General features: G+C 36.1%; 2 protein-coding genes across 2 annotated transcripts; both read right to left on the bottom strand.

Moving 5' to 3' along the window:
• Positions 1 to 1,483: 1,483 nt before the first annotated feature.
• On the bottom strand, positions 1,484 to 2,029 carry LOC148861461 (uncharacterized). The gene has a single exon (XM_088985047.1). The coding sequence runs from the start codon at positions 2,027 to 2,029 to the stop codon at positions 1,484 to 1,486; it is 546 nt and encodes a 181-aa protein (XP_088841173.1).
• A 5,160-nt stretch (positions 2,030 to 7,189) lies between these two features.
• Positions 7,190 to 8,334, bottom strand: LOC148861460 (FCS-Like Zinc finger 15-like). The gene is made up of 2 exons (XM_088941925.1): positions 8,038 to 8,334; positions 7,190 to 7,653 (listed from the first exon to the last, which is right to left on the bottom strand). The coding sequence occupies exons 1-2, from the start codon at positions 8,250 to 8,252 to the stop codon at positions 7,482 to 7,484; spliced, it is 387 nt and encodes a 128-aa protein (XP_088798051.1). The 5' UTR covers positions 8,253 to 8,334; the 3' UTR covers positions 7,190 to 7,481.
• Positions 8,335 to 15,096: the final 6,762 nt, after the last annotated feature.

Genomic DNA, 15,096 nt, shown 5'->3' with positions numbered 1-15,096 from the left:
GGCAAGGGTCTGCCAACTATTTTACTAGGGAAGAATTGGCATGATCCAGGGGAAAAATAAATAGAAGAATTTAAGATATGACTTGGGATTGTATTTTGCAATGTTTTAAAAAATAACTTGGAATTGGAACCGTTCTAGCCACTATTTTTGGGTTGATGATTTGATCATCTGATTTGAATAGATGGCCCATTTTAACAATAAAATTAAAAATAATAATAAAAATGACCAAAAATTATTGAATGGGTTGATGGTTTGGTTGCTCGAATCAATGAGTCGTTGACCAATTTAATGGTTTTTGGCTAGGGATTGGATTTGAGATAAAATGGAACCGATCGCCTAAATGATTCTTAGGCTGAATGGCTTGACTGTAAAATCTATTATGCAGAATTCCAATGAATTTTAATAAACAACATTTGATTGACTATAGTTGACTGATGAGATGTTTTCACTTTTCAAGATATTATATATCATAGTCAAACCCTTTGAGCTCATGAGTCAGAATTTTTTCCGTAGGAAATCCGCTAATTCTTTTAAAGGCTATATGCCTACATAGCAATAAGTCTAATGTCTACCATAATACCTGGGGAGAGTATTTCCAAATTCTAAACACAATACAAACTGGGCTTAGTCCAAGCTCCACCCTGCCCAGTGAACCCTTGTTCTGGACGGATCTACTTCGAAGTTCGGACTGAGCCTGTTCAGTTAGACCAAGCCAAGTAGCAATAAGTTATGCTCTTATAGTTGTTAATATTTAGGGTAAATTATAATAACCTCCTATATTATGGGATTTGTGATAAAGACCCCTTATACTTTATTTTGAGACAAAGATCCCCTGTACTATGATTACGAGACAAAGACCCTCTTCTATTAGCTTTTTATTAAAATCTAGAGTTGTAATATTTTTTAATCCCCATATTACCTTTGTAATAGCTATTATGAGAAAAACAGTGTTCATCTTCCCTGACCTCAGTACACAAACAACAGCCAAGGCGGACTTCAGAAGTCCTCTCTCTTTCTCCCTCAATATCTCTTCTTTCCCTTCTCCTTTCTCTCCCCAAAAGACCCTGTTTGTACGGCAAAAAGGTCTTCTTCTTCAACTCATCAGATACCGCCCGGTTCACCGTGTAATGCAACTCGTGAGCTGAAACTGGCCCTCTTCTCCTCTTCTCCTCGAACCGGAACTGTCGGTTGACCAGAAGCTCAAGTTCTTTGCGTCGTCTCCGTTGCTCGACCTTCTAAAGCGCTTCGAAACAATAGAAAATCTTTCAGCCTCCTTTTCTTGCTCCCTTTCAAAGACGACGACGATGTAGAAGTGGATTTTGAATTTAACGAAGCGGGTTTGGTGCTATGCTGTTGCTCTTTTTCTTCCCATGCAAACCCAGAAACTTTGAAAGCAACAGCAATCGGGTACCTCTACGGCCAGAATTCGAACCAAAGAACCTTTCTCTCCCTGGATCGCGTTCTGATCCTTTACGCGCTTGCTCTATTGTAGCTGCAAATGGGTTGAAGTCTTTCTTGTGACGTGGGACAACGCTTCATGGATTATCCTTTTCCCCTTCGAGATAGGTGATCTTGGGGACCTCGACGATGAAACAACGCTCTTCCGAGTAGCAAAGTCGTCAACTTTGCTAGGAACCTGCTGTAACCGAGGAGGAAGTTTTAAAGGTTTAATGACGCCTCTGCCAAAGAGTTCATCGGCGGTGAGCGAAGTTGTCTCTAACTGACCACTGAAATCAAAGGTGAAGTCGTCATCGTCGTTCTGGATGTCGCTGGATTTCGACTTTCCAGGCTTTTGTTCCAAGTCAAATGGGATGACCGAAGAAGAGGCATCCCCGCCGCCAATGCCACTGGTGATGGAGAAGTCGTTGAAGCCACGATAAATTGCAGTGGCCCTAGTAGGACTAGTGGGAGCGTTGAAAAACTCACCAAAACGTTTGGGGCTGGAAGGAGCACTGATGTAGGGGGAAGAACATGCGCTGTCGAAGTTGAAATCCATGCCGTTGGGTGGTGCCGGTATCACCACCTCCATTATCAAGTCTGGAATTCTGTCCTTATGGCTCTCTGAATTTTAGAGTTTTTATGAGAGAGAGAGAGAAAGAGAGAGGAAAGAGGGGAGAAGGAGCAAATGGCAAATGGGCAGCAGAGATGATTGACCACAGCATCGTCAATCATCGTCAGCGGCAACCACTGGATCAGCTACGATGGTATTGGGATTGAACTTCGTGCTCGATATGTACTGTTTTTTTTCTCCGGGAAGAAGAAAGGGAAGAAGAGAAAGGAGAAGGGGAAGAAGAGAGAGAGGACATCGGAAGTCCGCTGCTGTTCGTGTATCGTGAGGTCGTGAAAGATGAACAATATTTTTCTCCAAATAGAATGAAAGGGGTCTTTGTCTTATGGTCTTAGTACAGGGGGTCTTTGTTATAAATCCCATAATAGGGGGGTTTTTATAATTTACCCTAATATTTATTTGGATTGTACTCAGAATTAGAATCTGTCTTATAAAATTGGAATTAGAATGGTTCTCTTTAGTTTAGATAAGAATTGAAATCAGCTAAGTGGTTGGAAGGAGTATAAATATAAATATGTAGAGTGCAAAACTTTATATTTTATATGTATTTGCATTTATACTCCTTCCAAATTGAGCCAAGGGAAAGGAGAGAATGTCCATTCCTTCAAATGGAACAATGACATTCCATCCAAACAAATAATTAAAGTTAAAATGGCCCATTCCAATTCAAATTTTAAACCCTTATTTTCGTAAACCAAACGATACCTTAATTGTCACCGACTTCAAGCTCCTCAAAACAAAACAAGGTAACAAACAAAATAACTGGGTTGTATCTTTTTATACCCGGGGACCCTGTTTGACAACAATGGTTTAAGTACTGGGCTATGTGGACAAACTTTTGGGGCCCACTGCTAATAGTGGACCGTAGAGGCTTGTTCCTTGTGGGGGAGGCGGGAAGCTTTTACGTTCACGTGGTACCTGTGCAAAATACTAAATACCACTTAGCGTGCAACTTAGACATTCCTTATACTATTTTGCTAAAATGCTCGTCATTGTTTGTCGTCTTGCAAACCAGCGCTCTATCATTTATTGCAGTTTGTGTTCTTCCCTTCCTTGCTCCTCGTAACGTAGGACATCGTACAGGGAAACATAACCCAAACTGCCCAAGGGCATTATCCCGTAGTTAGTACTCATAGTACCTTCTCTCTTTTATCTCCTTCCAACTTTTAATACAAAACACAAAATTGTAATTCTTTTAAACGTATAGTACCTAGATTTTTAAAAAGTATTAAATTGATCCCTATCGTTTATTGATCGTCAATTATTTAATCATGTGATGTAATTTAAAATTTTTTAAAATGTTAAAATTATTTTTCAAAATAAAAACTGTTTATTATCGTCTACCTTAATACTGAATCGATTGAAGTATTTGTGATTCTGGACTAATGAAGACACCATTCATTATTCTACCTTTAGATGATTGGCCCACCTCTAATCAGAACGAGGGGAGAGGGAGAAACGACGACACCTCTAACCATGAAGGAGGGAGGGTGAAACGATGGCACCCCAGTACCCATTTGGGATCAATCCCTTTCTTGTTATAGAAGCTGATGGCGCGTGTTAGTGAGGAACAACAACCCATGGATGAGCGTTGGTGGCCTGCGACAGTGCTGCAAGAGGCTATTATCAACAACTACTGTATTTTACAGGAGGCATTCGTCTATGATTACAATGCTGCATGGTTTTTAAAAACGAATCGGTGACTGAACCGGTCAGGGGTCCGGTTACCAGTTCGAATAGTCCGATCATTCGATCCGAACGGCCAGCTCATTTTAACAAAAAAATTAGTAAAATTAAAAAATTAGAAAATGGTCAAAACCGTTCGAATGGTTAACTGACCAATTCAGCGGTTTATTGACCAAAATCAATGGTTTTGAGAGAAAAAATGATTTTAGAGGAAAATGGAACCAATCAAATGACCAGTTCCCGATTTTTCCAATCTGACCATTCAATCTGGTCCGATTTTGAAAACTGTATTGCCTGTCTTCTTGACGGGTGACACGTTATCCACCCAAATTTATAAGGAATCAATCTCCACTATATATATAAATAATGGGCTTGACCATGATACCGGAAAGACGTGATCTAGAAAGAGCTTTTAACGAACAATCAGGGAGAGACCAATCAGGCGGTAGGGATAAATAGACTGTATTCCATCTCAGAAATCTCAATTACAGCCCCTCCTATTCTATTAGTAGCGCTTTTAGGCTGAGTTTGGAAAGAGTACAAATGCAAATATGTATAGTGCAAAATCTTATATTTTGTATGTATTTATACTATACATATTTGCATTTGTACTCCTTCCAAATTGAGCCTCATAAACGACATTTATCCATAAATTTAGCATTGATTCATGGTCAGGATTCATCCCACCTGTAGGGTGTAGCTAAGATTTGTTGGAGAGTGAACAACAAAAACTCCTTGGCGGTATTTATTATTTATTTTACACGTTTAAACCACCATGTGAAAAAAAATTTTAACTTTTTTTTTTTTATAAATGAGTGAAAAACCTTGTGCATCTATTTTTCCCTTTTATACATTATTCATCTCTCCCATCTTCCAATGTTATATTAAAAAATTTTGGCCTTTTTGTTTTGGTGGGAAATTCGAAAAATGATAATGGGTCGTTAATTGATTCAACGGTTTTTTTCCAGGGACCAAGATTAGGGTAAAACAAAACCGATTGCCTGGACGATTCTCAATTAAAAAAATAAAAAATAATTGTTTGATCGTCTAGTTCGAACAAATGACCTATTTTGACAACAAAAATTACAAGCAAAAAATTGAGGGTGTGAGGTCCATTAAGTAGTATCATACATGTTATGTCATTCGAGCATGTGGCTCATATGACCCGAAAACATAATTGTTCTGGCCACCAATTTTCAGGTTGATGATTTGATCGTTCGGTTCGAATGGACTGCCCATTCCGACAACAAAAAATTAAAAAATAAAAAATAACCAAAAACCATTGAATGGGTCAATGGGTTGATGGTTCTATTGCCTGGGTCAATGGGTTGATGGTTCTATTGCCTGGGTCAATGGGCTTAACCGATTCAACGTTTTTTGGCCAGTGACTAGGATTAGGATAAAACAGAACCGATTGCTTGAACGGTTCCCAATTCAAAAAATAAAAACGGCCAAAAACCATTGAACGGGTCAACGAGTTGATAGTTCAACTACTCGGGTCAATGGGTCATTGACCGATTCAACGATTTTTTTCCAGGGATCGGGATTGGGGTAAAACGAAACTGGTTGCCTGGATGGTTCCCAGACCGAAATGTTCGTCCGTCTAGGTCAACAACGGTTAAAAAATCATGATTTTTATGCTTTTGGATTTTCACTATTCAAAGGTTTATCTAATGTGGGCTTTATTCGAACATGTGTGGTATGTTCATTTTTTTTTCATTTTCTACTTTTGTTATTTTTTTTTGTGTTTGGTTTTCTTATTCAAGATCCTCCAAAACGGTCTAGGGTTTACCACCATTTTATTTCTTTGCTTTTGTTTTTTCTTTGGATTTTCTTGTGTAATGTTTTCTTTTCTCATTTTATTTTCTTACAAGATGATCTGTTTTGTCTCTTTCTTTGATTGCATGTATGTTTAGCTCCGTCTTGAAGTGGAACTTTGGACTCGATTTTCTGATTTTTTTCCTTGGTTTTTCCAATTTAGTGGATTTATCGCCATTTTTTTGTTTTGTATTTAAGGTCACTTTCAATTTATCTTTCAAGGTTTTGGATTCCCTTGCAATGTTCAACCTTCCCATGACTATGACTACAAAGTTATTTCGTAATTATTGACATCTAGAAAAAACAACCAAAAAATGGAACCATTTTAACCACCGGTTTACATGTTAATGGTTTGACCATACAGTTCAAACGAATGGCCCTTTTTGATAAAAATAAAAATAAAAAATGGCCAAAATCATTGAACGAGTTGACCACCCTGGTCAATAGGTCGTTGATTGATTCAACGATTTTTTGACAGGGACTGAGTTGGGGGTAAAATAGAACCTGTTACCTGGACAATTCCCGGGCCAAACGGTCCTACCATCCCAGTCAACTAAGAGTTTTTGATGTGAAACAAAAGACAACTATGAAGTAGAACATAGAATTACCACTGTATGATAGTGTTATTTTATATGAAATGCCTTACTGAAATAATATTTAAAAACAAGTACATGATATTTTTAAGTATGCAAGAATTTTAAGACTTTGAGTACTTATAATTACACATTTGTTCTTAAGAAATCATTATTTTTTTAATGTAACAAATTAAATTACAAATACAATATTATAATTTCATTCCAGCCCTACAATACAAAGCAGGGGCCCTCCGCTGGTCAAGAAAGTATTACGGAAAGAATTGCGCGACACGAGTCGAGATAAAGAGGAAAAAGATAGACTGACAAACACCAAACCCTTCGAGTCCGGGATCTGTAACATTTCGTGGTTTTGTTTTTCATTCTTACGATTTTATCTTATAATATCTTCTATAATTCTCCACGAAACAAATTTAAAATAGAAAATGGATCAGGTTTTTGAGTTCCTCTCTCATGGTTATAATGTAATTGTCAGCATAAAAACAACACTACACTTTGTATCTATTATCTCTTATGGGCTTAAGCAGCTAGATTATCAAGCCATCGGCATCTATTTATCTGTTTATTTATTGTTCTAAATTTAATGAGTATGAAAAAAAAACATAAAAATAATTAAAAATTAGAAGATTCTTTGGTCGAGGAAGGCGAACTGGAGTTCGTATCTCCCCATATCTATCCACAACACATTACCTCTTGTGAATTGGAAATATCTCTCCCTATATAATATTAATGAAATTGAAACAAAGAACTACCTTTTCTGGCAACACGCCCTCAAGAAAAATTATCAATTGGATATCAATTATAAGAAAAATTAGATAATAAGTGAAGGGCATTTTTACCCTTTTACATAATACTTAACATCCGTTAACGGTTCTCAACCCATTTGATACTTTTTGAAAATTTAGATATTAACAGTGACACGTTTTAAAATTTGGGTTTTAACTTTACAGTACCCTCAAAGTCAGGTACTAAAGTGAAATATTTTCCTTTTTTTCTGTACTCGCTAATTGCACGGACGAACAAATTAATAATCATGGGTTAATTAGATTTAAGCATAATTAGGAGTAGCAAAATACACTTCGCCGACAAGTAATATATCCTGTACCTTTCCGGCAGCGAAGAAAAATGGAAATGCAAAAAGGTCTGGGAGGGGGAAACAGTGGGCACGCTCTGGCCAGTTGCAGCAGGGTTTGTTCAGGGACCTTTTGGTTTCTCATAAGGAAGCAAAGAAAACGATAAAAAGAGCGTCTCTCGGGGATTACACCAGATGTGTAGGGTTAAAATGGCAAAATTAGGACAAGGATTCTGTTCTGCTTTCAGTAGGCAAACGCACCCGCCCGGCTTCTGTTTCCTTTGCGATGACGAGATGACGACGACGACGATGGCGGTCTCATGGCAGCCTGATAGCAGATTTCTCTCTTGATGTTTTCTTCGTCCATTAAGATCTGGCTACACCTGCACTCGACGCTGCAAAAAGCCCGATCTCCTCTGTAGAAAAAAGAAAAACAAGGAGAGGCAGTGGTAAGAAAATAGAAGGATCATCGTACACTGATAATCTAAAGAGCAAACTCAGTTATTAGAATGGTTAAAAGGGAAATCTCGATCTGGGTTTCAAATATAACCACGACATGAAGCTCTTTAGAACAACCCCACTAAACAGTACTCAAAACCTAACACAAAAAACAAGTTCTCGGGTGTTCAAATTATATATTTAAGCAGTAAAATTGGAACAATAAGCTTCAACTAATATAGTTGAAAACAAAGAGGTTTTCTTGTTATAAAACAGGAGCAAAGAAAGAAGAAAGAAGAAGAAGAAGAGCCGTGGAGACTTGAAGTGGTCAGTAGTGAAACAAAAAGATCGACTTCACTCACCTGTACATATAAATGTCATGGCCGGGTAAAAGCCTCTGTTTACAGAGAAAACACTCGTCAAGAAACGAAATCGCCGGGAGAGGTGACGAAGAATACAGCGATGACGACGTTGAAGATGGAGAAAGGATGGGTTTCACCATGGTAGTCTTATTGATGACCTGTGGGCTTTCCTTAAGATTCTTCTGGGCTTCGAGGAGAATACTCAATCCCACCATCTCTCATCGTCCCTTTCTCTCCACCGTCTCTAACTCCTCTCTCTCTCTCTCTTTCTCTCTCGTGGCGACGATGGTAGGTGGTGAGATTTAAGCTCGGATTTTAAAAACACAAAGAAAAGGTATGAGATGGTATTGGGGCTGGTGGGTCCCATTTCTACAGCACGAAGATCAGAGGCAGTACGTACGATTAGCGTGGTGGGACAATCTAACTTCTAGCGCTTATTTAGAGCCACGTTAATTTTCGCTTTTTCTTTTTTTTTCTTTTTTAAACTTTTCGAAGAAGAGGGGTATTTTGGGCTTCATGGTCATGGGCCAGTTCGTTTGCTTTCATGCGCCCAAGCAAGTAAGTTTTGGAGCGTTACAGGTTTCATGTTCATTTTCTTCCAGGTGTTTTTACCGAGACCGATACGATATTTCGCCGATACGGTCCTTCTCCTCTAAAAATCGTACAAGATTCCTCATAAAAGCCGGCACCTCTTAGTCAATTGTAGATGGTGAGAATCGTGAGATAGGACAGACTGAGAGAAAGTAAGAGCAAGGATTAGTTGAATACCGTGGATGTTCAGCCGGATGTGGAATCAATTATAAAATTCAAATTCCACGCTAGTAATAAAATACATAAATTCTTTTTACTGTTGTAATTGGATCGAGAGCTTCAAGGTTTAAAGTATCGGAAACGTAAGGTGTATCGAAAAGATAATTTTAAGAGATGTATCGGGATACATTTTAGATACTTACGGATATGATGAAAAATCAAGATATGTATAAATATGCTAAAAAACTCAAATAAATCCTAAAAATATATTAATAACAATAGTTACAAGTTTTAGATGATTGTAAATAAATTATTTAAAAGAAAAAAATTATAATTTAATAGTCTATATAAAATTCGAGATATCGAGACACACTTAATAACTATTGACAAATGATGAAATAATTAAAATGTGAAAAAACAAAAAAAAAACTAAAATGTATATTGATATACATTAGTTTTAAAATAATTAATATGGTTTATTTTAATATTTATTAATACATAAATTTTAATAATTAATCCTAACATTTATTGATAAGCATACGCTAAGAAAAAGAGACAACTTACTTAAAAATAAAAATGCATAAACCTATAGCAAGCAAATGGGTGTGACTTAATGGTGAACCTCTAGTTCTTAAATCCTAATAGCTTAAGGTCCGAATCTTGTTATTGCTAATTTGTAGTTTCATACTAACAAAACAAATTTAATGAGAAAGAGGGTTATTAATTAATGAAATTAATGAGAAGAGAATTTGATTAGGCGCTAAAATTGAAATTCCAATTTAAAATTATGCATTAATTATATGATTAATTAACTAACTAATGAGAGAGAAATTGCACTTATAGGAGTAAATATAAAATTAATGAAATGTAGTTCAGCCCTAAATATAATTTAATGAAATTAATGAGAGAGAAGGGGACTTGTATCTAGGGGTGATCATGCCCGGAAATTTTAGGCTTGGGCCTGGGTTTTGTGCTCATGCCCGGCCTGGGCCCGAGCCCAAATCAGGCCTACAAAATTTAGGGCCGGGCTTGGGCTTAATGTTTCAAGCCCATCTGGGCTTGGCCAGCCCGCATATATTTAAATTTACACATTTTGTGTATGATGTATATATATATGCATACATGTTATTTTACATTATATTATATATTATATATATAAATATTATACCATGACATGTATAATTTATATCATATATAACATTTTATATTATATAATGTATAAAATAAGTTTATATGCATGTTATGACATTTAATATATAGATATATAATGTTTTATATATGAATGACATTGACCCGGAATCAGGCTTGGCTCGGCCCGAGCCTAAGCTATAGCCCTTATCATAAGTGCAAAGAGTAGCCCAGCCTGGCCCATGATCACCCCTACTTGTATCAGGTTGTATCATACTATTTCAAAACCGTATTAGCTGATACAGACCCGAAATAATCTGATACAGGATCTAAAATAATGTGATACAGATTGATACATACAAAAAGAAACGCTACAAATAATTTGTATACGTTCTATGTTACCAAAATGATACGTATCGGCCCATCATGCGGTATTTTGAACCTTGGAGAACTTTTGACGGTAAAATTTTGATATCACATACAGCAAGTCCTACCAATCTATTCGTCATACCTCCCACGTTGGTCAATAAGCTTGTGGCATCGCATCTACCCTTCATATGAAGGATTTGGCCCCAAAAAACAAGAAATATTGGCCACTTTAGAAGCATATCTACCTCATGGCTAGGGAGTAGGGAGGGGAGAGCAATGCAAAAACATAGAAAGTTGGGCCGTTGGGGACTATAGTATGCATATGTAGGATACATAGTTTTCTTATAGAGGGAGTGGGTAAGTTGGTGGGTTCCAAATAAAAACTCGCATTCGTGTTTTAGTTTATTGTCTTGATTATCTGGGTAATTACTATTCTCTTCCTGACATTTGGGTAAATCAATTTTTGTTTGTATAGAAATTTGATAATAGAATAATATTTCTTATTTGGCTTTTTTGGAGGTTGAATCCCCCTTAGATTTGGTTTATTGATTCCCCAATGTATTTATGCCACTCCCCCCTATAAACACCATCATCTGTGAATTGGAAATCTTTCCGCCCATTGACACTGACCCGAACTGTGCCATATCATTAGGAACTTTGAGGGGAGTTGATCTCAAAATTACCCCGAAAAATATTGCAAATGCAAATATGTATAATATTGCAAATACATATAAAATAATACAAAATATAAAATTTTGCCTTCTACAGATTTCTCTTTCTAAACTGAACCTAACAGGAAAAAATATCGATAATTTTTTTTTTTTTTTTTTTGTGGCAACTGTTTTATCCCTAGATGAGGACAACCTCGGTTGTCTCCATCACAGCGGTGACTGGTGAGTTTAGTGAGATTATTTGGTTGAACCCTTATTAATTTGGAATCTTGCCCACCAGCCACGTCTCTATACGACGAGAACCCATGTAGTTGCTTGTAGATGGGCCTGCAATTATTCCTAAGCGTGAAACTTAACTGTATTAACAAAACTATTTTATTCTTGGAAGGACATTCCCAGTTGTCGCCATCAAGTTCAAAGTGATCATGGTTGGATACGCTACAGAAGGTGACCCTTGGGTCATTGACTCATTGGCTATGGCTGAGCTTTAGAAGAGGTTGCCACGTGGATATGTTGCTTTTGATTAACTTCTTATCATTACCCTACACATGGCCACTGTAAAAGGTTCTTTCGTCCTTCCCTCCCTTCAACACTTCACTGTTGTTTTCATGTTCCAATCTACCCAATTACTTTTATTTGGTTTTAAATGAATGATTGATGAGGAGAAAAGTTAGGGATCGAACAGATTATTGGTCAAATAATCCAGTCCATCTCATCTCTCCACTTGCCAAAACCAAAGGCACAAGGTTCTCTCGTGCAAAAAAAAAATCCTCACAAATTAGAATACAATTCACTTGAGCCACTTTAGCTCTAGTTAGAAAATTAAGACTTTATCTCTTTGTTATATTCATAGACACAAGTCATACAACGTAGAAAGTATATTTAATGATTACTTTATAAATATTCTGACAACTTTTAAAAGTTGTAAATTAAGGGCATTTAAGGGATAGATGTCAAAATAAGGAAACAAAAAAGAAGATAAGACTTTAAAATAGGGAATGCCAAATACTGTCTAAATAGCCTCTGGCCCGGATCTTGTAAGCACAAGATATACTCAATAAGCACTTGATAAATATTCTAGAAACTACCAAAAGTGGTTTTAATATTTTTCAAGAGTATGTTGGGGTTTTTTAAGACTGTGTTTGGAAATAATATAAATGGAATCCCGGTTAAGTTAAATTTGTATTCTGGTTTATTTTTGCATGTGTTTGATAACATTACATTTATGCATTGACAAATGACAGACCAATGCATATTTATATTGATAATAAGATGTAAAAGCACATCAATAAAAAAGAAGTAAATTTACATTCAATTAAACTTTTGATAATATATATATATATATATATATATATATATATTATTGAAATTCATGTTTGTATCCATTATATGAATTAACCCAAATTTACAATTTATATGAACCATTTTATACTCTATATATTTGTATTCACACTTATTTGAATTCATTTCCAAACTCAATCCAAAGAATTAATGTTAAAAAATTTTCTAAATATTCATTGAACGTGATTACAATGTTCAACCTACCTAATCCGGACTGCCCAGACTGGCCCTTGACTAGGAGAGAGGATAAAAGCATTGCCAACATTTCCAGCTAGCCCACGATAGTCATACTTCAATGTTTAATATTAATATTTTGATCGTCTATACATATATATAGAGAGAGAGAGAATCAAATCAAATATCTATGTACGTCTGTTAGCATTTTAAATTTGAAGGAAAAGAAAGGCTAGCACGGGGTCCATTCCACCGGACCTGTTTCTCTCTGTCATAACTATACTGAAGAGAAGAAACTATGGGCTAATTTATATGTACATTCATATCTGGAAGCTGGAGCAGATCGAGATGGAAGTAGCGTTGGTTGGAAAGGGGAAAGGAAAAGGCTTATCATTAGACTTAACTACATACTTGACGTGACATGCCCACAGGAAATGGAGAACGCGGAGGTTAAAGTGCGCAAGAGGATAAGCAAGATATTGATGGATGGATCCTGAGGTGGAGATTGTTATAACGTGAACCAGGTAGAGGATTAAATAAAGAAATGCGCTTTGCTTTGCCTTGCTTCATCCATATCGACGACGACTCCTTCGTCCTAATCTACAGGACTCAGCAGGCTGAAGGGTACGTAGTTCCCTAGTCTCATATATGATGATGCATGTCTGATCAATTGCCCTTTGATGGCGTCCGATATGAAGATTCAGCAAGAATAGACTGAAGAAGGCATATATAATACGCATCATGGCTTTGATTTACGCATATGAACAGTATATATCTTCTATATATATTTTGGTGGGTTATTCGTTCATGATCATCACAGTAGTACTCAGTAGTAGGTCTAGCTAACTCTTTGCTCAAGGCCTCATGGGACGCAATGAAAATTTAGGGTTTCAAGAATTCCACTTCCAAACAGAGCCAAAAGATGTTTTCGTCTATTGATCTCTTTTCTGCTAAACTATATATACTGTTAATAATTGATCTATGCAATTTGTATCATAAAGTACTAAGTTGCCCACATCTGGGTCCTATACTCACAAGCTTGAAATGATGAGCTAGGTCATTTTCACCCCACAACTTCTAGTTTACTTTAAATTAAGAAAGTTGCTTTCAGTTCCACCGCTTTTGGTGAGTAATTTAAACCATGGTTTTTGAAAATGAATCGGTTAGGGGTTCGGTTATCGGTTTGAACGGTCTGATTGTTCGATTCGAATGGCCAGCCCGTTTTAACAAAAAAATAAAAAAAAATTAAAATTATTAGAAAATGGTCAAAATCGTTCGAACGATTAATCAACTGGTTCAGCGGTTTGCTGATCAAAATCAACAATTTTAGAAAAAGAAAAAAACAGTTTTAAAAGGAAACAAAACCGATCATGTGACCGGTTCCCGGTTTTTCCAGTCTAATCTAATTTTGAAAACAGTGATTTAAACACTCAACTAAGCTGATGACTACAATCCCCATTAATTCATTCATTCACTCTGTCCCAAATTAGAAAATGGGGAGCAACCGGCCGGGTCCCTGGTGCCAAACCTACTAGAGGGAAGAATGAAGAAGACCCTAGCTAATAATGGATTTGAGATTGAAATATCAAAGGTGGGGAGTGGGGACAATCAAGAGACGGGGAGGGGGAGGTTCATGCATGTATAATTAATTAATAATTAATATAGTGCAAGAATATGGTATAGTTTAAATCATTAATTAATTAGATATTTATTAATTAGTATACAGTGCATCTCTCTTACACTTTTAACGTTAGAAGAAAGTAGTAGTTGCAACTTGCATGTATAATACATAGAGTGGAAGTTGAATCTCTAAAAGGACCTTATGATGGGTTTGTCGGAACTCATAATGGAAATTTCTTAAATAATAATTTGAGTGGGGAACAACCCGTACCTTGAATTATATTCTCAATCTCATAATTGAGTACTATATCAACATCCTACCATTGCTTAGGCTTTCATGGACTACTCAGTTTTCTTTTTAGATGGTTTACCTGTCCATTTCAAATGCTCTCCAGTCCCCACCATGACTATGAATAACATTTACTATATCAGCCCATACTTACCTTGGCTTCACATTGAAGCTACAATAATTAAATCAAAAAATATTTTAATAATATCATGTAATATTGATATTTGTAAAGAGTAGTAGTTCAAATGTTTTAATTTTTACATTAAATAATTAAATTAAAATATTTTAATACATGCAATAAAAAATTAAAAATATAAATGTCTTTTTATTTGTTTACCCATTGGATTTTACTTGCACATACCATAATATTACTACGTAGTAACTTTTAATAGTATTTTTGTGCAGAAAAATGAATTTAATAATTCCATTGTGATTAATTCTAGATAGGGGTGTCAATGAAGCAACTTGGGTTGGACCCGTCCAAATTAAAATAAATTTGAACATTGAATAGGACTAGTCCGATTTAATTTACCAAAATATTTATTGGGTTGGATTGGACCTGTTCCATTTGTAATGGATTTATATTAGATTGGGTTGGGATGAATCAATATTCGGTCCAATGACATAAGATAAGAATACAGGTGTCAATGGAGCAGGTTTGGTTTAGATCCAATCTAAATCCAATTTAAATAGTTTGGATGGTCCAAACACTGAATT

Source organism: Nelumbo lutea, chromosome 4, assembly GCF_056320005.1.
Source record: "Nelumbo lutea isolate HS-2025 chromosome 4, American lotus-T2T, whole genome shotgun sequence".
NCBI classification, from domain to species: Eukaryota; Viridiplantae; Streptophyta; class Magnoliopsida; order Proteales; family Nelumbonaceae; genus Nelumbo; species Nelumbo lutea.
Note: the sequence above shows the minus strand (reverse complement) of the source record. Positions and strands in the feature narration are given on the sequence as shown.

Bases quoted from the DNA above. Each gene is read 5' to 3' on its own strand.
- LOC148861460 (XM_088941925.1), bottom strand. From the start codon at position 8,252: ATGGTGGGATTGAGTATTCTCCTCGAAGCCCAGAAGAATCTTAAGGAA. The intron at 7,654-8,037 runs GTGAGTGAAGTC...TTTTTTCTACAG, and splicing joins CATGACATTTATATGTACAG to AGGAGATCGGGCTTTTTGCA.
- LOC148861461 (XM_088985047.1), bottom strand. From the start codon at position 2,029: ATGGAGGTGGTGATACCGGCACCACCCAACGGCATGGATTTCAACTTC.